The sequence below is a fragment of the Hyperolius riggenbachi genome, chromosome 1 (assembly GCF_040937935.1).
Source record: "Hyperolius riggenbachi isolate aHypRig1 chromosome 1, aHypRig1.pri, whole genome shotgun sequence".
In the NCBI taxonomy this organism is placed as follows: Eukaryota; Metazoa; Chordata; class Amphibia; order Anura; family Hyperoliidae; genus Hyperolius; species Hyperolius riggenbachi.
The window spans coordinates 338,688,391-338,713,932 of record NC_090646.1 but is presented as its reverse complement, the minus strand read 5'-3'; the positions used below and the strand labels follow the sequence as shown (position 1 = coordinate 338,713,932).

The window sequence follows — 25,542 nt, the reverse complement described above, 5'->3', positions numbered from 1 at the left end:
AAAGACTGCTGAGTGACAGGTCGGCGACTGATGGTGAACTGGCCTCCTCCCCAGGCCCTGCTGGGCGGCTGCTGCGAACAGGGGTGGTGGTGGTGGTGGTGGTGGTGGTGGTGGTGAGGGTGGAGGCCTCGGATGCAGAGCTGATGGCGGGCTGCTCATCCTCCGTCATGAGTTGCACCACAGTGTCTGCATCCTTTTCCTCAATGGGACGTTTCCGACCCGGCTGGAGGAAAATGGGAGCAGGTGCTACACGCTGCTGCTGCTGTGTCTCTGCAGCGTGAGTTGCAGATGCTCCTGCTGGGCGGCGCCCAAGGCGTCCACGGCCAGTGGCTATGGGAGGAATGTTAGCCACTGACGCTGCTGCTGCTGCTGCGGAACTGTGCATGGTGGCGCGCCCGCGGCCGCGGCTTGCCACAATGCTGCTCCCTCTCCTCCTGATTCCCTTGCTGCCCTTCCCCTTGCCCAAACCGCGCTGGCTGCCACATCCAGACATCTTCAATGTTTTGGGCGTATAGACAAAAGTTTTTTAAAAGGGCGGGTGAAAAGTGGGGTACTTTAATGGAGTGGGTTGGTTGGTGAGGTGACTGAGTGAGTGTCCCCTAGTACAGTAAGTAAGTAGTAACAGTCAGGAAGTACAACTAGCAGTTACAATAATCAGTAGTAATCACAAGTAAATTTAGTGTGTGTACACTCAGACAGTGAGTGCACGCACGCAGGAGCTAGTAGCCTATGAACACAGTGACTGAGTGTCCTAGACTCCTAGTACAGTAAGAGTAAGTAGTAACAGTAAGTAGAACTAACTAATTACAATAATCAATCAGCGATCAGAAGGAAATGGAGTGTGGGTGTGTGTACACTCAGACAGTGAGTGCACGCACGCAGGAGCTAGTAGCCTATGAACACAGTGACTGAGTGTCCTAGACTCCTAGTACAGTAAGAGTAAGTAGTAACAGTAAGTAGAACTAACTAATTACAATAATCAATCAGCGATCAGAAGGAAATAGAGTGTGGGTGGTGTGTGTACACTCAGACAGTGAGTGCACGCACGCAGGAGCTAGTAGCCTATGGACAGTGACTGAGTGTCCTAGACTCCTAGTACAGTAAGAGTAGGTAGTAACAGTAAGTACAACTAACTAATTACGATAATCAATCAGCGATCAGAAGGAAATAGAGTGTGTGTTGTGTGTGTACACTCAGACAGTGAGTGCACGCACGCAGGAGCTAGTAGCCTATGAACACAGTGACTGAGTGTCCTAGACTCCTAGTACAGTAAGAGTAAGTAGTAACAGTAAGTAGAACTAACTAATTACAATAATCAATCAGCGATCAGAAGGAAATGGAGTGTGGGTGTGTGTACACTCAGACAGTGAGTGCACGCACGCAGGAGCTAGTAGCCTATGAACACAGTGACTGAGTGTCCTAGACTCCTAGTACAGTAAGAGTAAGTAGTAACAGTAAGTAGAACTAACTAATTACAATAATCAATCAGCGATCAGAAGTAAATGGAGTGTGGGTGTGTGTACACTCAGACAGTGAGTGCACGCACGCAGGAGCTAGTAGCCTATGAACACAGTGACTGAGTGTCCTAGACTCCTAGTACAGTAAGAGTAAGTAGTAACAGTAAGTACAACTAACTAATTACGATAATCAATCAGCGATCAGAAGGAAATAGAGTGTGTGTTGTGTGTGTACACTCAGACAGTGAGTGCACGCACGCAGGAGCTAGTAGCCTATGAACACAGTGACTGAGTGTCCTAGACTCCTAGTACAGTAAGAGTAAGTAGTAACAGTAAGTAGAACTAACTAATTACAATAATCAATCAGCGATCAGAAGGAAATGGAGTGTGGGTGTGTGTACACTCAGACAGTGAGTGCACGCACGCAGGAGCTAGTAGCCTATGAACACAGTGACTGAGTGTCCTAGACTCCTAGTACAGTAAGAGTAAGTAGTAACAGTAAGTAGAACTAACTAATTACAATAATCAATCAGCGATCAGAAGGAAATGGAGTGTGGGTGTGTGTACACTCAGACAGTGAGTGCACGCACGCAGGAGCTAGTAGCCTATGAACACAGTGACTGAGTGTCCTAGACTCCTAGTACAGTAAGAGTAAGTAGTAACAGTAAGTAGAACTAACTAATTACAATAATCAATCAGCGATCAGAAGGAAATAGAGTGTGGGTGGTGTGTGTACACTCAGACAGTGAGTGCACGCACGCAGGAGCTAGTAGCCTATGGACAGTGACTGAGTGTCCTAGACTCCTAGTACAGTAAGAGTAAGTAGTAACAGTAAGTACAACTAACTAATTACGATAATCAATCAGCGATCAGAAGGAAATGGAGTGTGGGTGTGTGTACACTCAGACAGTGAGTGCACGCACGCAGGAGCTAGTAGCCTATGAACACAGTGACTGAGTGTCCTAGACTCCTAGTACAGTAAGAGTAAGTAGTAACAGTAAGTAGAACTAACTAATTACAATAATCAATCAGCGATCAGAAGGAAATGGAGTGTGGGTGTGTGTACACTCAGACAGTGAGTGCACGCACGCAGGAGCTAGTAGCCTATGAACACAGTGACTGAGTGTCCTAGACTCCTAGTACAGTAAGAGTAAGTAGTAACAGTAAGTAGAACTAACTAATTACAATAATCAATCAGCGATCAGAAGGAAATGGAGTGTGGGTGTGTGTACACTCAGACAGTGAGTGCACGCACGCAGGAGCTAGTAGCCTATGAACACAGTGACTGAGTGTCCTAGACTCCTAGTACAGTAAGAGTAAGTAGTAACAGTAAGTAGAACTAACTAATTACAATAATCAATCAGCGATCAGAAGGAAATGGAGTGTGGGTGTGTGTACACTCAGACAGTGAGTGCACGCACGCAGGAGCTAGTAGCCTATGAACACAGTGACTGAGTGTCCTAGACTCCTAGTACAGTAAGAGTAAGTAGTAACAGTAAGTAGAACTAACTAATTACAATAATCAATCAGCGATCAGAAGGAAATGGAGTGTGGGTGTGTGTACACTCAGACAGTGAGTGCACGCACGCAGGAGCTAGTAGCCTATGAACACAGTGACTGAGTGTCCTAGACTCCTAGTACAGTAAGAGTAAGTAGTAACAGTAAGTAGAACTAACTAATTACAATAATCAATCAGCAATCAGAAGGAAATAGAGTGTGGGTGGTGTGTGTACACTCAGACAGTGAGTGCACGCACGCAGGAGCTAGTAGCCTATGGACAGTGACTGAGTGTCCTAGACTCCTAGTACAGTAAGAGTAAGTAGTAACAGTAAGTACAACTAACTAATTACGATAATCAATCAGCGATCAGAAGGAAATGGAGTGTGGGTGTGTGTACACTCAGACAGTGAGTGCACGCACGCAGGAGCTAGTAGCCTATGGACAGTGACTGAGTGTCCTAGACTCCTAGTACAGTAAGAGTAAGTAGTAACAGTAAGTACAACTAACTAATTACGATAATCAATCAGCGATCAGAAGGAAATAGAGTGTGTGTTGTGTGTGTACACTCAGACAGTGAGTGCAGTGCGCACACGCAGGAGCTAGTAGCCTATATGAACAGTGACAGTGAGTGTCCCTACGGGTACAGTAAGAGTAAGTAGTAAGTAAGTACAACTAACTAACAATAATCTATCAGTAATCAGAAGGAAATAGAGTGTGTGTACACACAGACAGTGAGTGAGTGCACACACGCAGGAGCTAGCTAGTAGCCTATAAACAGTGACAGTCAGTGAGTGTCCTACTCCTAGTACAGTATAACTACAATACTATTAGTAAAGGACAGCAGAAATACTGGTATAGATGAGAGAAATAAACAGAGGACAGCTGCCCACAGAGGCAAGGCCCCCCTGAGGCCTAAACCTGTAAGCTTGCAGCAGCTGCCTGTCTCTAATGTAACACACAAGCTACTAACTAAAATACAATGTCTAAATAACTAACAACAATATAGGTGTGTATAGGAGGTGTATGTGAGCAAAAACGCTAGGTAAATGACCACAATAGAGCTCTTGCTAAGCCAAAGCACAAAGGAGCAACTCTCTCTCTGTACAAGTCTCAGGCAAGCACGGAGAAACGGAACATGGCGGCCGCTATTTATAGGGTAGGGGCTGGCCAGGGTCCCCCTCTGTGATTGGCTGCCGTCAGAGGGCCTGGGAGCCCTCTGATTGGCTCTAAGGACATCAATCTGGGCTATGACGCTATTCGAGCTCGGTACCGAGCTCGAATAGCGCCGGGTTGCTCGAATAGCTCGAATAGTGAATGGGCTATTCGAGTGTACTCGGATAGCCCATTCGAATAGCTCCAGCTATTCGGAGCTCGAATACCGAGCTCGAATAGCTGAAAAAGAGCTCGAATATTCGAGCTACTCGAATATTCGAGCTCTGCTGAGCACCACTAATTGATGGGTGATTGATGGGTAATTAGTGGGTGTTTAGAGGAGAGAATAGATGTAAACACTGCGCTTGGGTGGTGATCTGATGTCGGATCTGCGGGCGATCTATTGGTGTGGGTGGGTGATCAGATTGCCCGCAAGGGGCAGGATAGGGGCTGATTGATGGGTGGCAGTGACAGGGGGTGATTGATGGGTGATTGACAGGTGATCAGTGGGTTATTACAGGGAAGCACAGATGTAAATATTGCACTGGCAAATTGATAAGGGGGGGGGGGGGGTGTCTGAGGGCAATCTGAGCGTGTAGGCGGGTGATTGGGTGCCCGCAAGGGGCAGATTAGGGTCTGATCTGATGGGTAACAGTGACAGGTGGTGATAGGGGGTGATTGATGGGTGATTGATGGGTAATTAGTGGGTGTTTAGAGGAGAGAATAGATGTAAACACTGCGCTTGGGTGGTGATCTGATGTCGGATCTGCGGGTGATCTATTGGTGTGGGTGGGTGATCAGATTGCCCGCAAGGGGCAGGATAGGGGCTGATTGATGGGTGGCAGTGACAGGGGGTGATTGATGGGTGATTGACAGGTGATCAGTGGGTTATTACAGGGAAGCACAGATGTAAATATTGCACTGGCGAATTGATAAGGGGGGGGGGGGGGTGTCTGAGGGAAATCTGAGCGTGTAGGCGGGTGATTGGGTGCCCGCAAGGGGCAGATTAGGGTCTGATCTGATGGGTAACAGTGACAGGTGGTGATAGGGGGTGATTGATGGGTGATTGATGGGTAATTAGTGGGTGTTTAGAGGCGATCTATTGGTGTGGGTGGGTGATCAGATTGCCCGCAAGGGGCAGGTTAGGGGCTGATTGATGGGTGGCAGTGACAGGGGGTGATTGATGGGTGGCAGTGACAGGGGGTGATTGATGGGTGATTGACAGGTGATTGACAGGTGATCAGTGGGTTATTACAGGGAAGGACAGATGTAAATAATGTCCTGGCGAATTGATAAGGGGGGGGGTCTGAGGGCAATCTGAGCGTGTAGGCGGGTGATTGGGTGCCTGCTAGGGGCAGATTAGGGTCTGATCTGATGGGTAACAGTGACAGGTGGTGATAGGGGGTGATTGATGGGTAATTAGTGGGTGTTTAGAGGAGAGAATAGATGTAAACACTGCGCTTGGGAGGTGATCTGATGTCAGATCTGCGGGCGATCTATTGGTGTGGGTGGGTGATCAGATTGCCCGCAAGGGGCAGGTTAGGGGCTGATTGATGGGTGGCAGTGACAGGGGGTGATTGATGGGTGATTGACAGGTGATTGACAGGTGATTGACAGGTGATCAGGGGGGATAGATGCATACAGTACACAGGGGGGGGGGGGTCTGGGAAGAATCTGAGGGGTGGGGGGGTGATCAGGAGGGGGCAGGGGGCAGGGGGGGGGGGGGTAAAAAAAATAGCGTTGACAGATAGTGACAGGGAGTGATTGATGGGTGATTAGGGGGGTGATTGGGTGCAAACAGGGGTCTGGGGGGTGGGCAGGGGGGGTCTGAGGGGTGCTGTGGGCGATCTGGGGCAGGGGGGGGAGAAATCAGTGTGCTTTGGTGCGAAATAGGGTGGCTGCAGCCTTCCTGGAATGTGTGACAGGCAGCACTGAGCTCTCTGGGGCTGTGCGATTTGACAGCAGCCTGGAAGAGCTCAGGGGGCTAGCCAGCAGGTCACCAGCTGGGAGGGGCGGGCTGAGAGGGTTCTGGGAAGTTATTCCCTCGGAGCTGTCCGAAGTGGAGGAGGCAGACCGGCAGATAATCATTTCCCAAAGGGACCGAGAGATAGCTCCTGCCACTATAGAGAAAGTGCGTGTAGCGACGGTTGGCACCCTTCCCCAGCTGCAGCACGGTCTCTATGGTTGCGAATTCACGGTCGCCACTGACCCGCATTCCCCTGGTTGGTTACGTCAGGTTGCCAAGGGCAACAACACATTGCAGCAACCTGACCTAGCTTTCCAGTCAGGAAACCCCACCCAGCCAGGCCGTCAATGTAGGCTTTGGCAGGATGATTCGTTAGAATCATCTGCCAGCGCCATTCTAAAGAGGGGAGGTGTGGTGATATATTGGGGTGCTGATGATGTAAGGATAACAGGAACATATTTCTTTCATTTTCTATCGCCTTCAGCTATATATTTTGTCAGAGGTGTAGGTAGGCCAGCCAGTCTGGCTTTTGAAAGGTGTCACCTGGATATGTCTGTATGTAGATTAAAACAGTCATTCAGGGCAGAGATCAAAGGAACTGCCAGTGTCTTATTGAATAGACCAGTCAACTTCAATAGGCAAGGAAGGGGCTCATTAGGCCACTAGCAGTCACCTGAGGGAGAACAATAGCAGACAATCTCGGATGTGATTGTCTGTGTCTGTTTACAGGCAATCTTTAGATGTATAGACATTGTAACCTGGGGAAATTGGACTAAGGAAGTCTTTTGTTGGGTGTGTGTACTATAGTGGATGTTGGATCTCTGGAAATCCAATTATGACTGAGAATGTAATTAAATCTAGTCCCCCCCCCCCCCCCCCACCCGTCCACACAGGCTTACAGCCTCGAGGCGAATATTTCATTATAAAAACCAGGGGACAGATACCTCAAATCAGTTCTCTTCTGACGGTAGCGGCAGCTGGACTCCCGGCCCAAGCTAAGGGGCTCCTGGTCAAAGCCAGAACTGTGTCCGTCCACAAAAGTCCAAGATTCTTCTATCTGGATCCCCGTTTATTTTGGTAAGCAAAATCGCTTTGTGTGTATCTTTGTATCCTCTTATTTTTGTAACTTTTATCTTGTAACTTTTTTACTTTGTTTTTTGTACATCTTCTGTATATATTATTTTCTGCATTGTTCTACGTTTTTATGGAATATTAAATCGTTATTTAATAAGCTTGACTTCTGCCGTACTAAACTAACACTCATAGCCTAGAAGAGACTGCAGTGTAGCTGTGTATAAGTCCGTGCCTAATTGTATGTTTGAGCAACACTACCATATGAAATTGTAATTGCATTGTGTGTATGGGGCACTTTTGCGCTCGACAGCCGAGTGGGAAGTCTAACAGTATCGTTCGGAACGAATGTTAGTGGTTTTGCTGCACGACAGTGTAACTTGCATTACAAATCATTGTCTGATTGTGCTGTGTTACTGTACAACTGTACTGTGTGTGTGGGTGCGTGGCATTCTCGTATTCGGCCTAAGCGCAAAGCTGACCCAAATACGAATACGCAGATTGCGTGTTTAGCCCTCGACAGCTGAGGGGACGTGTCTAGCAACGCTAGTGGTGGCAGTGGGAAGTGTTTGAGGGGTTCCAGCCTTGTTTGTAGCTTAAATAAGGCTGTTCCCCGCTTAATCTGGTCAAACCCGCAGTCGGGAACCGTATACGCAGGCGTGCCGTGGGCCGGTTCCTGACAGAAGGGTTTTGGTGTTGAGGAGAATTCCTGGGAACCTTCTATAAACATACATGCACCAAGATTAATTAAGCAGTTTCATACCAAGTTTCCTGAGAGACCTCGTCCAGAAGGCACCCGGAGGTTGCCTCTGGGGGGGGCAATGTCATGCTTACCATCCTGGTTCCCTCCGGCGTCTCCGCGGGCGTGCCCTTATGCACGCGCGCGCGAGCACGCTACTATTTGTAGTCCCTGCTTCCTGTCATGGCGCGCACGGCGTTGCGCAGTGCGCGCATAAGGTTGCGCGCATAAGGTTGCGCGCAAAGTTGCGTGCACGCGCTCTCTGCACTACGCGATGCGCGCATGCGCAGTGCTGTTAGTTCTTGCAGCTTGTACCAGTGAACCTACTATTATCTTCTGTTGTATTCCTGATATTGACCTTTGGCTTGTGACCCCGACTACTCCTGATTGCTGACGGTTTTGACCCCTGGCTTGTATTATCGATTACGTCTGTCTGCAGCCTGCCCTGACCTCCGGCATGTCTCCGACCTTCCTGATCTCCGCCTGCCCTGACCTTGGCTTGTACTTCAACCTCGATACTCAGTTGCCTGGCTCTCCACATCGAGTCATCCCCTGTTCTCCAAACCACTGCGGGACTGTCCTGAGCGCAACCTGGTGGGCACTAGGCAGCAAAGTTTCACTTCCCTCTCAAAGGGTTGTGGTCCTGCTTCCCCCTCAAGGGGTCGTGGGTGAAGACCCGTGGCCACTTAGACTCTGTGCTTGGGTGGTCCGTAACACAGTGGGGTGGTCAACAGCTCCCATCCTGCAAACCTAACAGTTGCAATTTTATGGAGCTGAGAATAAATTGTATATTTTTTACTCTGCATTGAGAGTATATGTCCACTACCAGAGGGAGGTAAGTCCACCTCGACTTCCCTCTTTTTATCATTTTTAGAACATTGTTTTACTCTGCTTGGCGCCTCTGTTCGTACATATTACAGCACGGCTTTGTATTGCGGGATACGTCCTTAATAAAGTCTACATATCTTTGGACAAGCTGCGGACCTTCTGTTCTTTTACATTTCTGTTCACTTGAGTTACAAATCTCCAGCCAAACTGATCACTAGAATCTGATCAGAGAAAGATATTTTGACTGCCCATACACTACAGGAAAATTCCCAATCAATTTCAGCCATCTTTAAAATTGGCAATTCTCTGGTTGCAGTCTTTCCCCTTAAGCGTACACACGCACTATTGAAATAAACGACGCTGAGCGGATCTGTCAAAAACAGTGTTATCAGTCTGCTGACAGACTGTACATACATCCTACTATCGGCAGAAAGTGCGTGTTACAATAGTGCGTGTGTACGCACCTTTAACCCAAGGAGATGTGGGTCCAACCTCTTCAAAGCCTGGAGGAGATTGGAATCCGTAATTGGTTAGCCAGAATTTTTGTTGTTTTAGATAGCAAAATTTAACATTTAACCACTTCTGGATTTCTGCTACACATGTCTACGCCCTGTAAACTTCACTTGTGGATCATTGGAGTATATATATGTGCTTCTGATTGTTCTCCTCAGCAACTTTGATCGCACGTGCACACGTGTTCTTGTGCCATTGTTCCAGTCAGTGAATAAGAACATGTGTTCCCAAAGCTGATCAACGTGCCTGTAGTAAAAAAAAAGCCAACATCAGCGAGATGCCGATGTTCATTCATAAAGTGGAAATACAAAACACATAAACAACACATACAGTGTACTATACACAGGAAAAAAGTGTGGGGACATCTAGTGGTCAAAAAAGTTAAATTACAATCACATACACTATAATATATTTCTAAAAAATGTATTAGTTATTAACCCCTTTCACCCCTACCGCATAGTTACCAATTTTTTTTTATTAAATAATAAAAAAATAATAATACATAAATAGTTGATTTAGGGACTTCTTTAACCACTTGAGGACCGCAGTGTTAAACCCCCCCCCCCCCCCCCCAAAGACCGGGCCATTTTTCATTAAATTGGCCACTGCAGCTTTAAGGTTAAGCTGCAGGACCACACAACACAGCACACAAGTGATTTCCCCCCCCCCCTTTTTCTCCCCACCAACAGAGCTCTCTGTTGGTGGGGTCTGATCGCCCCCCAGATGTTTGTTTGTTTATGTTTATTGATCTATTTTTTTTAAAACAAAATGTGTTTTTTTTTAAACTATTGTACGCCCCCCTCCCTCCTCCCGCCAGCCAATCCACCTCTGTGCCTCAGGAGGGGACAGCCGTGTCACACGGTCGTCCCCAGCACATCACTGCTGTAGATCGCAGCACTGTACACCCTAATTAGATGGTGGTTTCGCCGTGTAACAGTCTCCGAGTGGCAATCTGGGAGACTGAAGGCTCCGCTCCACCTACCATGCAGGAGATGCGCGCGCAGCCTGCGCGCGATCTCTTGCAAACTGAAGCCCCAGCACTTTACGGGAATCAGCATTAGGCGGTCCTGGGGCCATCGGCGTGACGCGGTCGGGAAGTAGTTAATAAGTATTTCATGAGTGTATGTTAGTGTTATTTTCGAAAATCCTTATTTGCAAGTATTAATATAGTATAAAAACACTGAATGGAAAAAGTAAACCTTTATTTCTAAATAAAATATTATTGCCATACATTGTACTAGGAGCAATATTAAAATGTTGTAATAACTGGGACAAATGGGCTGATAAAATGTGTGGGTTTTATATACAGTAGAACTTTTTATTTTTAAAGTAAAATAGCTGAAATCTAAGAAATAATTACTTTTTAAATTTGTTTTTCTTCTTAAAAAATCATAAAAAAATGAAATAATTCTAAGCGAAAAGTACCACCAGAAGAAAGCCTCATTTGTGGTTAAACCCCACGTCCAATATATAGATCATTTCAGTGTGATAAATAGCGATAAAGTTATTGGCAAATTAATGTGAGGACCGTGATGTGAAAATTGCTCTGGTTTTTAAGGGGAAAAAACTGGGGTAGGTTAAAAAAAACCCCGAAAAAGAAATGCCTATTTTTAATGCATTTCCAAATAAATGTATTAATATAAAGGCAGCCTGAACTTGGGCTTTCAAAAGAGTCAACAAACTCACATCTTTGCATATTCATCAATCTGCATACATCAAAAGCAGTGAACCTCGCTGTTATTAGTACAATGTATGCATGTGCCGCTATAAATATTTCAACACATGGGCAAAAAATAAACTCTTATTTAAGAAAAAAGCCTATACAATGCTGGGAGGTTTTTGTTTGATTTTACCAAGCTGTTATTAAAGATTTGTTTAGCAAATAGTGTCTAGTAGCTCATGATGGTTTTTTTTTCTTTTTTTATATATAGGATATGGATAGCAAAACAATTCTTCAAAATCCTCAGCTATACAGTATTTGCCAGAAGGATAACAATGTTGGTTTTAGGATCTTTGTCAACATTGTTTATGGCATCTATACGTCTATGGTTATGTTCTTTATTCCATATTTTGCTTTCTATGATTCTACTGGACCCGATAACATATTTGAGTATCAGATTTTGGTCTACACCATGTCTGGCATCTATTTTTTCGCAGTTTTGGCAGAGGTAAGAAATACATTTTCATCCAGAAGGAATCCAGAAGGAAATTAAGTAATATCTGTATTAACAAAGATTGCTTTTTGATGACAAATTTTCTCATAAGAGAAAGTATTCATGTATGTATATTATTGCCTATATTGGCTGAGCCTGCAGCTATTAATACTTTAGTGGGCTCTAAAGACTTGAAAAGATGGAATTGCTGTTTCCTTATTATTGTGGTCTGTGTCCCTTTTTGGGTTTAATTGTTTGTTTCCTGAGCCAGTAACACAACGTAAAGTTGGAGGTTGAGGCCCCCTAAGCAAGGACCTCTACTCCAACTTTAATTGTTGCCCTTACAAATGAAAAAACTCAAAGAACAATTTTTGGGCAGTTTTATTATTGTTACATACAGTATGTTTGTGCGATGAATATACCATTATACAGGGCTGTCCATAATTATTCATAGCCCTGGCAAAAGTTACTTTTAGTAAACCAGCAAGTAATTTTTTGACTGAAAATGACATATTTGTCTCCCAAAAGATAAGACGATGCACAAGAGGAATTATTGTGGGGAAAAAAAATTCTCAGTTTTTATTTACATTTGAACAAAAAGTGTCCAGTCCAAAATTAATCATACCCTTCTCAATAATCAATAGAAAAGCCTTTATTGGCTATTACAGAAATCAAACACTTCCTATAATTGCAGACCCGCTTTTTGCATGTCTCCACAGGTATTTTTGTCCATTCATCTTTAGCAATGAGCTCCAAATTTTTCAGGTTGGAAGGTCTTCTTGCTATCACCCTGATCTTTAGCTCCCTCCACAGATTCTCAATTGGATTCAAGTCAGGACTATGGCTGGGCCACTCCAAAACGTTAATGTTGTTGTCTGCTAACTATTTGTTCACCACTTTTGATGTGTGTTTTGGGTCATTGTCATGTTGAAATCTCCACTGGTGCCCAAGGCCAAGTTTCTCTGCAGACTGCCTGATGTTGTCGTTGAGAATCCTCATGTATTGCTCTTTTTTATGGTGCCATTTACTGTGTTCCCTGGTCCATTGGCTGAAAAACACACCCAAAGCATTAAATTCCCACTACTATGTTTGACAGTGGGGATGGTGTTCTTTGGGTTGAAGGCTTCACCTTTTTTTTTTTTTTTACAACAATTGAAGGAAACATCATTGTGACCAAACAATTCAATTTTTGTTTCATTTGACCATAACACAGAAGACCAGGGGCCTTCTTCTTTGTCCAGATGAGCATTTGCAAAGGCCAAGCGAGCTTTTGTGTGCTTTATCTGGATAAGTGGCGTCCTCCTTGGTCTGCACCCGTGAAACCCAGCAGCGTGCAGTGTCCCTTGGATTGTCTGCCTTGAGACATTGCCACCAGCGGAGCCCAGATTCACCAGGATGGCCTTGGTGGTGATGCTTGGATTCTTTTTCACTGCTCTCACTATCCTCCTAGCCAGCACAGGTGTCACTTTTGGCTTCCGACCACGACTTCCAAGATTTTCCACAGTGCGGAGCATCTTGTATTTTTTAATTATACTTTGCACTGTAGCCACTGGAACTTGAAAACATTTAGAAATGGCCTTGTAGCCCTTTCCTGACTTGTGAGCAGCCACAATACGCAGCCGCAGATCATCACTGAGCTCCTTTGTGTTAGCTGTCCACAAACCAGCTGTAGAGAGCTGCTGTAAAAAAAAAAGTCTAGTCTCTAAAGTAACTATTGATGTTTTTTTTTGAAATGCTGCCATTTTTTTTACAAGTGTTTTATTTTGGTAACTATTGGGGGGGGGGGGGGTTGGGGAGGGGATAAGATGGTATTAATTTATTTTTATTTAATTTAAAGTGTATAAAATTTGTAAAATATTGTGTAAAATGTATTTTTCTTACTTTTGAATGTAATTTTTTTTTTTTTACCATAATCACTGTCTCTGTGAGACAGAGACAGTGTTGCTGCAAAACTCATAGGCTTCTCGTTGAAGCCGTGATCTTTGCTTACAGGCACTTTGATTGGTTCAGTGAAGTCTTCCTCCCAATCGCGTCTCTGCAGGTTCTGATGGGTAAGTGTGGCTGGAGGGTGTTCGCTTGAGGACGGTAGTGGCAGTGAGGAGTATGTTTTAAAACATCCTGTGGTCCGTTAAGAGGGATCAACAGGATGTTTTAAAATGGTGGGCAGGCGGGTAGTGGTTAAAGAGAAAAGTACCAAAAAGTAGGTGAAAAGTACTGTCAAAATGATTTATATATTTTATTAAATTATTATTAGATTACTATATTTCTTGCTTGCGGGTGATTTAAAAGGTATTTTATTGGCAAGGTGTGCAAATATCACCTAAACAAAAAAAAGTTTATTGCATATGGTCCAATGTGTTTATTGTGGAATGCAGCAATTATAGAAGGCAAAAATACCTATTTTTGCATAATCTCTTGAAATACTTTGGGCACACACAAAAGACGTTAAATAATTTGCAGTATAAAAAATGAACAAACACAATGTTTTTGCTAATTAGCAGTGCCGGATTTATCATAAGGCACGTGCCTACAAGTGCCTGATGATGGAAAGGTGGCTCCATCCCCTCCCCAGTACATTTCTCCCTCCTCCCCTATGCAGAGTCCTGAGCAGAGTGTACACTCACCTAAAGGATTATTAGGAACACCATACTAATACAGTGTTTGACCCCCTTTTGCCTTTAGAACTGCCTTAATCACTTGCCGACCGCCTTAAGCAATAGGCGGCGGCAAAGGCTGGGCCTAAACGACGCAATACGCCCATCGGCGGCGGTGGGGGGCATGGTTATGTGGCGATCGCGTCTGCCGCCAGCAACAGGCTCCGCCCACCTGGTGCAGTAACCCGCCGGCCGTTCGGAAGCGCTGGCAGGTTATTAACTCCTCGATCGGCGCACAGCAAGCGTATAACATGCTTTGTAATGTATACAAAGCGTATTATACAGGCTGCCTCCTGCCCTGGTGGTCCCAGTGATCGAGGGACCACCAGGACAGGCTGCAGCCCTCCTTGTCTGCACTCAAGCACACTGATCCTGCCCCCCTTCCATCTGATCGCACAGCACCCCTTAGACCCCCCCCTGCCCACCCCTCAGACCTCTGTTTGCACCCAATCACCCCCCTAATCACCCATCAATTACTCCCTGTCACTATCTGTCAACACTATTTTTTAGATTAGGTCCTAAACTGCCCCCTGGGGGTTTCTGATCACCCCTCCACACTCTCAGATCCTCCCCAGACCCCCCCCCCCCCCTGTGTACTGTACACATCTATCCTCCCCTGTAATCACCTGTCAATCACCCCCTGTCACTGCCACCCATCAGATCAGACCCTAACCTGCCTCTTACGGGCATCTGATCACCCACCCACACCATCGGATCGCCCACAGACCCACCCTAAGATCACCTCCAAAGTGCATTGTTTACATCTGTTCTGCCATCTGATCACCCATCAATCACCCCCTGTCACTGCTACCCATCAGATCAGACCCCTATCTGCCCCTAGGGCATCCAATCACCCGCCCACACCCTCAGAACGCCCTCAGACCCCCCAGACCTCCCCCCCTGTGTACTGTATACATCTATTCTCCCCTGTAATCACCTGTCAATCACCCCCTGTCACTGCCACCCATCAGATCAGACCCTAACCTGCCTCTTACGGGCATCTGATCACCCACACCATCAGATCGCCCGCAAACGGTGAATTTGCGGGTGATCTGATGGTGTGGGTGATCAGATCACCTCCAAAGTGCATTGTTTACATCTGTTCTGCCATCTAATCACCCACTGATCACCCATCAATCACCCCGTCACTGCTACCCATCAGATCAGACCCTAATCTGCCCCTTGGGCACCCAATCACCCACCCACACCCCCAGAACGCCCTCAGACCCCAGCCCTGATCACTTTGCCAGTGCATTGCTTGCATCTATTCCCCCCTCTAATCACACCTTGAGACACCCATCAATCACCTCCTGTCACCCCCTAGCACACCTACCCATCAGATCAGGCCCTAATTTGCCCCGTGTGGGCTCCTGATCACTCGGCCAAACCCTCAGATCCCCTTCCGATCACCTCCCTAGTGCATTGATTGCATCTATTCTCCCCTCTAATCACCCCCTGAGACACCCATCAATCACCTCCTGTCACCCGTCTAGCACTGCTATCCATCAGATCAGGCCCTAATCTGCCCCCTGCGGGCTTCTGATCACCCAGCCAAACCCTCACCTGCCCCACCGCAGTGACAGAATTTTTTTTCTGATCACTGCTGGTCTCTATGACTTAATTGTGGCTGAGACCAACCATTATGCCACACAATACGCAACCGCCAATCCTAGCAGCTACCATGCCCAGCCTTTTCGGTGGAAACCACTCCAAGTTTCCGAACGTAACATTTTGGGGCCTTCTCCTTAACATGGGTCTAGTCAAAACGAATGTATTGCGGTCCTATTGGTCTACGCACCCGATACATTACATGCCCATGTTCTCTGCTGCCATGTCCAGGTCATGATTTGAGAACATCCTGCGCTTCCTGCCAATACAACCTGTCATCTAAGAGGCCACCCTGCTTATGACCGGTTCCACAAAATTTGCCCCCTCATAAACCACTTGTCATCAAAATTTGCAGATGCTTATACCCCTGAACAGTCATTTTGAGGCATTTGGTTTCCAGACTACTCCTCACAGTTTTGGGCCCCTAAAATGCCAGGACAGTATAGGAACCCCACAAGTGACCCCATTTTAGAAAAAAGACCCCCCAAGGTATTCCGTTAGGTGTATGATGAGTTCATAGAAGATTTTATTTTTTGTCAAAAGTTAGCGGAAATTGATTTTTATTGTTTTTTTTCGACCTGTTTGGTTAACCCTCCTGGCGGTTAATTTTTTTTGACAAAATGACAAAAATCCTTTTTTTTTAATTTTTTTTTTTTGTGTTTCATGTAAAGCTACCAGAGTGGTAGCTACATGAAACACCACTAGAGGGCGCATGTGTCCCTCTAGTGCGATCGTCGCCGGCATCAATAGCAAACAGGGGAACGCGTATATAACGCGCTCCCCTGTTTGGCTTCTCCTGTCGCCATGGCGACGATCGGAATGACGTCATGGACGTCAGCCGACGTCCTGACGTCAGACACCTCCGATCCAGCCCATAGCGCTGCCCGGAACTCATTGGTCCGGGCAGCGCAGGGCTCTGGCGGGGGGGGGGGGCCCTCTTGCGCCGCTGCGTACGGGCGATCGCCGCAGAGCGGCGGCGATCAAGCTGTACGCGTGGCTAGCAAAGTGCTAGCTGCGCGTACAGCATTTTAAATGGAGCAAATCGCTCCACCAGGGGCTGAGATATCTTCCTGCGCGGCATAGCCCGAGCTCAGCTCGGGCTTACCGCCAGGAAGGTTAAAAGGCTACTCCTCACGGTTTAGGGCACCTAAAATGCCAGGGCAGTATAGGAACCCCACAAATGACCCCATTTTAGAAAGAAGACACCCCAAGGTATTCTGTTAGGAGTACGGTGAGTTCATAGAAGATTTTTTTTTTTGCCACAAGTTAGCGGAAATTAATTTTTATTGTTTTTTTTTTTTCACAAAGTGTCAATTTCCGCTAACTTGTGACAAAAAAAAAAATCTTCTATGAACTCACCATACTCCTAACAGAATACCTTGTGGTGTTGTCTTTTTAAAATGGGGTCACTTGTGGGGTTCCTAAACTGCCCTGGAATTTTAGGGGCCCTAAACCGTGAGGCGTAGTCTTGAAACCAAATGTCTCAAAATGACCTGGGAAATCCATCAACAATCATGCCATGCTCAAAATTGCTTAAATCACCTTTCTTTCCCATTCTTACATTCAGTTTGGGGTTTAGAAGATTGTCTTGACCAGGACCACACCCCTAAATGCATTGAAGCAACTGCCATGTGATTGGTTGATTAGATAACTGCATTAATGAGAAATTGAACAGGTGTTCCTAATAATCCTTTAGGTGAGTGTATATAAGCGGTTGCTCACCTAGGTGTCAGCATTCCACAGACAAGATCTCCCTTTAGTTATGGGCACCTGTAGTTACCTATAATGGGCAAGAGAACTAAGGTAGAAGTGACAGCTGTGACAGCCAGCACACTTGCGGTGCAGTTTGTGGTGGTTTGTAGGCAGTGGCGCAGCTAGGGTATTTGACACCCGGTGCAGACTTTTCACAGACCCCGCCCCCCAAGCAATTTTTGTGTGGTGTGTGTGTGTTGAGGGGGAATGCTGTGTTGTGGCGGAAGTTTGGGTAAAAGGAGTGAGTACACCACAACGAAAAAGGCTGTGGCCAAGGTAGCAGTGTAACTCAGAGGCAGTGGGCCTGCATTTCCTCCTAAAACACAGCAAGCAAAGTGACCTTAGGAAATTGCCATGATCCTAAAGGAATGCCATTAAGAATTAAGGCAGTTCTGAAGGCAAAAAGGGGTCAAACTCAGTATTAGCAAAACATACTTAATAAAGTGGCCAGTGGAATATATCAGTTTTCCTAGCGGTGTTGTAGTGGTTAGAGCTCTCACCTTGCAGCGACGGGTCCTCGGTTCGCATCACAGTCAGTGTACTTTCTGCACAGAGTTCGTATGTTCTCCCTGTGTCTGTGTGGGTTTCCTCAAGTAACTCAGAGTTTCTCCCACATCCCAAAAACATACAGATAAGTTAATTGGCTTCCCTAAATTAACCTGCTGAGCGGTCTGGACGAGCTCAGCTCGTCCAACACCGCCAGAGGCTGCCGCTCAGGCCCTGCTGGGCCGATTTTTGTCAAATAAAAAGCAGCACACGCAGCCGGCACTTTGCCAGCCGCGTGTGCTGCCTGATCGTCGCCGCTCTGCGGCGCTCCGCCGCGAGCAGCGGTGAAAGAGGGTCCCCCCAGCCGCCTGAGCCCAGCGTAGCCGGAACAAAAAGTTCCGGCCAGCGCTAAGGGCTGGATCGGAGGCGGCTGACGTCAGGACGTCGGCTGACGTCGATGACGTCACTCCGCTCGTCGCTATGGCGACGATATAAGCAAAACAAGGAAGGCCGCTCATTGCGGCCTTCCTTGTTTATTCTGGGCGCCGGAGGCGATCGGAAGATCGCCTCCGGAGCGCCCTCTAGTGGGCTTTCATGCAGCCAACTTTCAGTTGGCTGCATGAAATAGTTTTTTTTTTATTTAAAAAAAACCCTCCCGCAGCCACCCTGGCGATTTAATCAGAACGCCAGGGTGGTTAAAAGAGTACGATACATACACTACACGATACATAGACTGTGGTAGGGATTATATTGTGTGCCCTCTGAAGGACAGTAAGGTGACAAGACAGTATTCTCTGTACAGCACTGTGGAAGATGTCAGCACTATATTAATACTAAATAAAGTCAATACTAGGGAAAAGCAAAGGTGGTCATACAGTGGCTTGCAAAAGTATTCGGCCCCCTTGAAGTTTTCCACATTTTGGCACATTACTGCCACAAACATGCATCAATTTTATTGGAATTCCACATGAAAGACCAATACAAAGTGGTGTACACTTGAGAAGTGAAACGAAAATCATACATGATTCCAAACATTTTTACAAATACATAACTACAAAGTGGGGTGTGCGTAATTATTCAGCCCCTTTTGGTCTGAGTGCAGTCAGTTGCCCATAGACATTGTCTGATGAGTGCTAATGACTAAATAGAGTGCACCTGTGTGTAATGTAATGTCAATACAAATACAGCTGCTCTGTGACGGCCTCAGAGATGGTCTAAGAGAATATTGGGAGCAACAACACCATGAAGTCCAAAGAACACACCAGACGGGTCAGGGACAAAGTTATTGGGAAATTTAAAGCAGGCTTAGGCTACAAAAAGATTTCCAAAGCCTTGAACATCCCACGGAGCACTGTTCAAACGATCATTCAGAAATGAGAGTATGGCACAACCGTAAACCTACCAAGACAAGGCCGTCCACCTAAACTTACAGGCCGAACAAGAAGAGCGCTGATCAGAAATGCAATCAAGAGGCTCATGGTGACTCTGGACGAGCTGCAGAGATCTACAGCTCAGGTGGGGGAATTAGTCGTGCACTGCACAAAGTTGGCCTTTATGGAAGAGTGGTAAGAAGAAAGCCATTGTTAACAGTAAAGCATAAGAAGTCCCGTTTGCAGTTTGCCACAAGCCATGTGGGGGACACAGCAACCATGTGGAAGAAGGCTCTCTGGTCAGATGAGACCAAAATGGAACTTTTTGGCCAAAATGCAAAACGCTATGTGTGGCGGAAAACTAACACTGCACATCACTTTGAACACACCATCCCCACTGTCAAATATGGTGGTGGCAGCATCATGCTCTGGGGGTGCTTCTCTTCAGCAGGGACAGGGAAGCTGGTCAGAGTTGATAGGAAGATGGATAGAGCCAAATACAGGGCAATCTTGGAAGAAAACCTCTTGGAGTCTGCAAAAGACTTGAGACTGGGGTGGAGGTTCACCTTCAAGCAGGACAACGACCATATACATAAAGCCAGGGCAACAATGGAATGGTTTAAAACAAAACATATCCATGTGTTAGAATGTCCCAGCCAAAGGCCAGATCTAAATCCAATCGAGAATCTGTGGCAAGATCTGAAAACTGCTGTTCACAAACGCTGTCCATCTAATCTGACTGAGCTGGAGCTGTTTTGCAAAAAAGAATGGGCAAGGATTTCAGTCTCTAGATGTGCAAAGCTGGTAGAGACATACCCTAAAAGACTAGCAGCTGTAATTGCAGCAAAAGGTGGTTCTACAAAGTATTGACTCAGGGGGCTGAATAATTATGCACACCCCACTTTGCAGTTATTTATTTGTAAAAAAAATGTTTGGAATCATGTATGATTTTCGTTCCACTTCTCACGTGTGCACCACTTTGTATTGGTCTTTCATGTGGAATTCCAATAAAATTGATTCATGTTTGTGGCAGTAATGTGACAAAATGTGGAAAACTTCAAGGGGACTGAATACTTTTGCAAGCCACTGTACATCAGACGACTCAGTGGCCCATCAACCATCCAATTCACTAATTATCAAATCTGATGCAAATTGTGCCACTACAAGCATGCCCGATTGACGATTCAACCAATTTCAGCCCGAAATTGGTCGAATTTATCAATCGGACATGCCTGGGAAATATTGGGCTTCCGTGGTAAATTTGGTCCATGGCAGTAATGGCATCGGATATCGTGACAAGCGAGACAGAACCCCTGCCGCTGTCCCCCCAATGCAAATGTGCCCCCATGCAGTTATACTTTACCTGTCCACTGTTACCCATTGTGGTGTCTGTTCATCTTCTGCTTTCATGTCTCACTTGTTCCCGGGGTATAGCACATGACATCACACACGCGCCCATAGTGCTATATGCCAGTAGCCATATATGGTGGCAATGCAGAAGATGGATGGGCACTGAGGCAGGCAACAGTGGACTCTATAAATGCACGGGCCGAGCGGCACATTTACATTAAGGGGGCAGCGATGGAGGCAGCCGATTCCTGATTCTCATGCTAAAATTGATTGGGAATCAGCCTGCGGTGTACGGGCGGCCAAAAGATCTCTCTCCCTCTGATCAGATTCGATCAGAGGGAGATCTGTCTCTTGATCGATCTGCCCATACATAACTAAATTTATGGGCACCTTAAAGGTAGCCATAAATCTAGCGATGATGGGCAGATTCCACCAAGAGACAAATTTCTCTCTGCTCAAATCTGATCGGAAAGAGATCTGTCAGCTGGCCCATACACTGCAGGCCGATACCCGATCAATATCAGCATGAAATCGTGTGTGTGTGTGTGTGTGTGTGTGTGTGTGTGTGTGTGTGTGTGTGTGTGTGTGTGTGCGTGCGTGCGTGCGTGCGTGTTATATGTGCTGTAATGTGCGTTTATACATTACCTGTTCTGTGTCCTGGTGCCCATCCATCTTCCGCCTCTCTTCAATTATCCACATACATGTTGCGTGTGACATCATGTCAGCATGTATGTGGCTGATTGAAGAGAGGCGGAAGACGGACGGACACCGCAACACAGGACAGGTAATGTATAAACACACATTTACACATTACATACATACACTTTAAGAATGTCCGATTGACTAATGCAACTAATTTCGGACCGAAATTGGTTGCATTGTCAGCCAGGCATGCATTTGGCAGCAACAATTTTCATCCGATTTCGATTATAATAATCGAATCGGATGGTCAATCGGCCACCAAGTCGTCTGATGTATGGCCACCTTAAAAGTTAATATATTGAAGCTTGCAGTAATCTGACAAACAATACATGAAATAAAAAAATAATTCATGTACTATGAACTAATATACAATACAGTATATCCAACTAGAATTAATTGCTGTTGAAATGAAAATAAGCTGTCCCATAGAGAAAAAGAATGTGCCTGTGCTAAGCACCTGTAAATAAAAAGGGCAGGGGGAGGAGGCAAACAGCAGCAAGAAAGTGCAGAGAGTGGAACTACTTGAGATAACAATAATACAGATAAGATCAGAACAAAGGACATTATGCCTAGACAGGAACGCTTATGTGAACCTGGCTGCAGGAGAAGGTACACAGCAGAATCTGAGGAGGATCGCCTGTCACACACACGCTGCTCTCTACTACAGCTTCTTCTGGTCTCCCGGGGATTGTGTGGGCGGGCTCTCAGCTGGCTGCCTCTCTGTTTCATTGGCTGGAAAGAGGCACCAGCATGGTAAAAGCCTTTACTGATTGGAGGGCTGGAGAGAAGGGGAAATGTTTCTTCTGCCTGTACCCACAGCAATGCGCAAATGTAAATTGTGGCAAGGAGTCGGCGCTCCAACGTTTTGACCTACGCGTCGATTTTGCCTACTTTCTCTTCTGCGCGTGCTCAGTACTTTCCACGCCCACTCTGCACATGTGCATTTAGGTTTTCTAATTTCCCCTCATCGGTTTACCCTACGGGTGTGCGGAGTAATAGCCTGTGGCTGGAGGGAGTGCAGCGGCAAGTGTGTCCCAATGAGCAGGCCCCTTTCTAGGGGCCGTGCAGCCGCCCTGAGCATAGATGAATCATCTATTTCTGCTACATTTTCATACTTATTTCCATTATTACCTTAATAGCAATAACATACAGTGAAACTCATAAACAAGCTCCCTATTTCCATGGTAGGTTATTTTGATTTGTAGGTCACCTCGATGGAGTTCTCCATCATTCTGTCATTAGCGTAGGACATTTCGACAATGTAGGACAAAACGTTGGAACCCCGGCCGATTACTAAAATGCGATATACCTGTCATTATAGACAGGCTGGCATTAGCAAGCCTGTCACTCTTCTCAGTGTCAAGTGGGGTGCGGATCGCACCTCCGCACCCTCCCTAGCGACGCCATGGCATGGAGGGTGAAGTCTAGGGTGCCATGACATCTGTGCCTATAGGCTCCTGTGATTTAAATCCGGGCCTGATAATTAGTTTAACCACTTAAGGACCGGGCTCTTTTCTTTTGATCTGTGCTGCGTGGGCTATTCAGCCCACAGCACAGATCGTGTTTGAGCCAGGGTGATCAGACTTCCCCCCTTTTTTCCCCACTAGGGGGATGTCCTGCAGGGGGGGGTCTAATCGCCGCCGGCTGCCTGCATGTTGCGGGGGGCTCCTCAAAGCCCCCCTCCGCAGCGTTTTCCGCCCTCCCTCTGTTTCCCTCCCCTCCGTCCCCTGGGCGGCGCAGGACGGCGATCCGTCGTGCGTCCCCTCTGACAGGCTTCAGCCTATCAGAATGCGGCGATCCCCAGCCAATCAGAGGCCAGGGATCGCCGATCTCCTTTACAGCGCAGCAGCGCCATATGATGTAAACAGCGGGGATTTCTTCCCCGCGTGTTTACATTTAGCCTGCAAGCCGCGATCGGCAGCTCGCAGACTGTTCACGGAGACATCCTCCGTGAACTGACATGGAAAGTTTCCATGTAATTCCACTTACGGCCAGCCGCCGCCTATCGGCGTTAGGCGGTCGTTAAGTGGTTAATTGCGCTTTTTATGTCATGATTTTGCACTTGAATGATAAACATATAATTTTTGTAGGTAATATTTATGCTGAAACGTCAAAAAGGTCCACAAACTTTAAAGCAAACAGATATTGCCCACCAGTTTTCTGCGTATGTGGCCAGTACTGCAGTACACACCACAACAGATACCACCCTGGAGATTTTCCCCCAACTCTTCTTTCATGGTCAACACAAAACCTGTTGAAATACAGCTCCCAATCTGTCTGGTGTCCACAATTCATCAACAGAAATATCTCTAAAGGGGCACAGGCAACAATAAAATAAATCCCACTGGATCTAATCCTCTTTGATAACAAACTAACATAAAATGTTTTGGCTTGAGTTGCATTTTAATGGACAATTCTGTATGGCTGGAAATTGGAAAGAGCAGAAGGAGAATGAATTTCAAAAACACTATCTTGCTCACATCTGTCAGTTTGTCTTCACAGCATACAATTTTCTGGAAGATTGACTTGCCAGATCGATTTTTTCCAACATGTCCAACATAGATTTCCACAGAAGTGTACGGAAATTAATTGGAAAATCGATTGAAATTCAGATCGGACATATTGGAAAAATTTTTTGGTGTTTACGTAGCATAAGCTAGTTACACACATGAGATGAAAATCTTTGGAAAATGAAAGATCAAAGATAATCTTTGTAAAAAAAAAAAAAAAAAAAAGTTTACAAAAGACCTCAAAAGATACAGATGAAAGATATTTATCTCTCATTTATTTCAGATTCATCCCAGTGGGTCTGATATGCAGATGATTGTTCGTTAAACAAGGTGTATATGAGATCTCCAGATCTTTCTTAACTGTTGTGCGCACAAGAATGCATGCAAAAGAATAAAGGAAATAGACTACAAAAGAATTTTTCTGTCTTTTGCATGAACTGATCTTTTGCATGTGTACAGCATCTTTATAACTATCTTTAGTCTTTCAAACTTCACTGGCAAACCTTGGTGGCACATTAATTCCATAGTTTGCAAAGATTTTTATTTGATGTGTGTACTCAGCTATAGTCTGTGCAATTTCCAGGTCTTATCAACCTCCTACTCACTTCAGTGTGTTTGCATCATAGAATGTTATGGGGAGATGTTTATTACAGATGCAGAGATGCTGCGGGCTCAGGTCATTAGTTTCACAAGGCAAATATCCAAATAAGATCAGGGAGGCCGCACTGAAAATGAAGGCAATCTTCCAATCATAACATATCTTAACGCCAATGCCATTGTGAAGTGTTCTTTAACACAAGTGTGTAAGTGTGCACTGTGATCTGTTTGTTTACAAATAAGGATAATGGAATTTTTTTTCACCAAATTATTTTGTCAGCAGTCTTTTTTTTTCATGCTTTCCCCAAACCCACATTTTTTAGGACTGGTGAAACACATTTCAGGACAAAAGCCTGATTGGGTGCTTTCCCATACACAAATGCAAGCCTGATTTAGAAAGTGATGCTAAAGGGCATATTTATTAGAGAAAAAACAACACTCCAGTACTCCTGGCATTTGTACTAATGTTTTATCGTCATTAGCATCTCCATAACACACCTGTAATAAGCGCATTATTTGGAACATTTATTTCTGTCACTGATACAATATCCTAAGATAAGCAGCTTCAGCAATATCTGGCTTTTCTTTTCCTCTACTTTGAGAATATGCTAGGCAACCAACCAAGCATTTATTTTTATAGGTGTACCAGTTCAGTTGTTGACTGCTCTCAGATCTATTGCTGGGTTTAACCAATCTATAAAGTAAACATTTATCATAACAAGAATCTGAGCCAACATGTACCCAAAAGGGTCATTTAAAGGGAAGGTTCAGGCACGACCTAAAAAAAAATAAAAATCCTCTTACCTGGGTCTTCCTCCAGCCCGTGGCAGCCAGGACGTGCCTTCGCCGTAGCCTCGTAGGCTCCCGGTCTTCTTCGGTGCCCGACCCGACCTGGTTAGGCCGGTTGCCAGGTCGGGCTTCTTCTGCACTCCAAAATGCACCTCACGGGGGCCGCGGACGTCATCGGACGTCCCCGGGCTGTACTGCACAGGCGCAGAACTACTGCGCCTGCGCAGCACAGCCCGGAGGACGTCCGATGACGTCAGCGCGCCCCCGTGAGGCGCACGTTGGAGCGCAGAAGAAACCCGACCTGGCAGCCGTAGAGATGTGAAGTTCGGATCTTTTCAATGATTC

General features: G+C 45.9%; 1 protein-coding gene across 6 annotated transcripts in view; it reads left to right on the top strand.

Moving 5' to 3' along the window:
• The window catches only part of LOC137511336 (phospholipid-transporting ATPase IK-like), a 377,608-nt gene that overhangs the window by 339,502 nt on the left and 12,564 nt on the right, over nucleotides 1-25,542 (top strand). For all 6 annotated transcript variants that reach the window (XM_068233975.1, XM_068233976.1, XM_068233972.1 and 3 more), the window contains one exon: nucleotides 11,158-11,394. In XM_068233975.1, coding sequence (XP_068090076.1) covers nucleotides 11,158-11,394 — 237 coding nt within the window. The remainder of the gene's footprint in view (nucleotides 1-11,157; nucleotides 11,395-25,542) is intronic.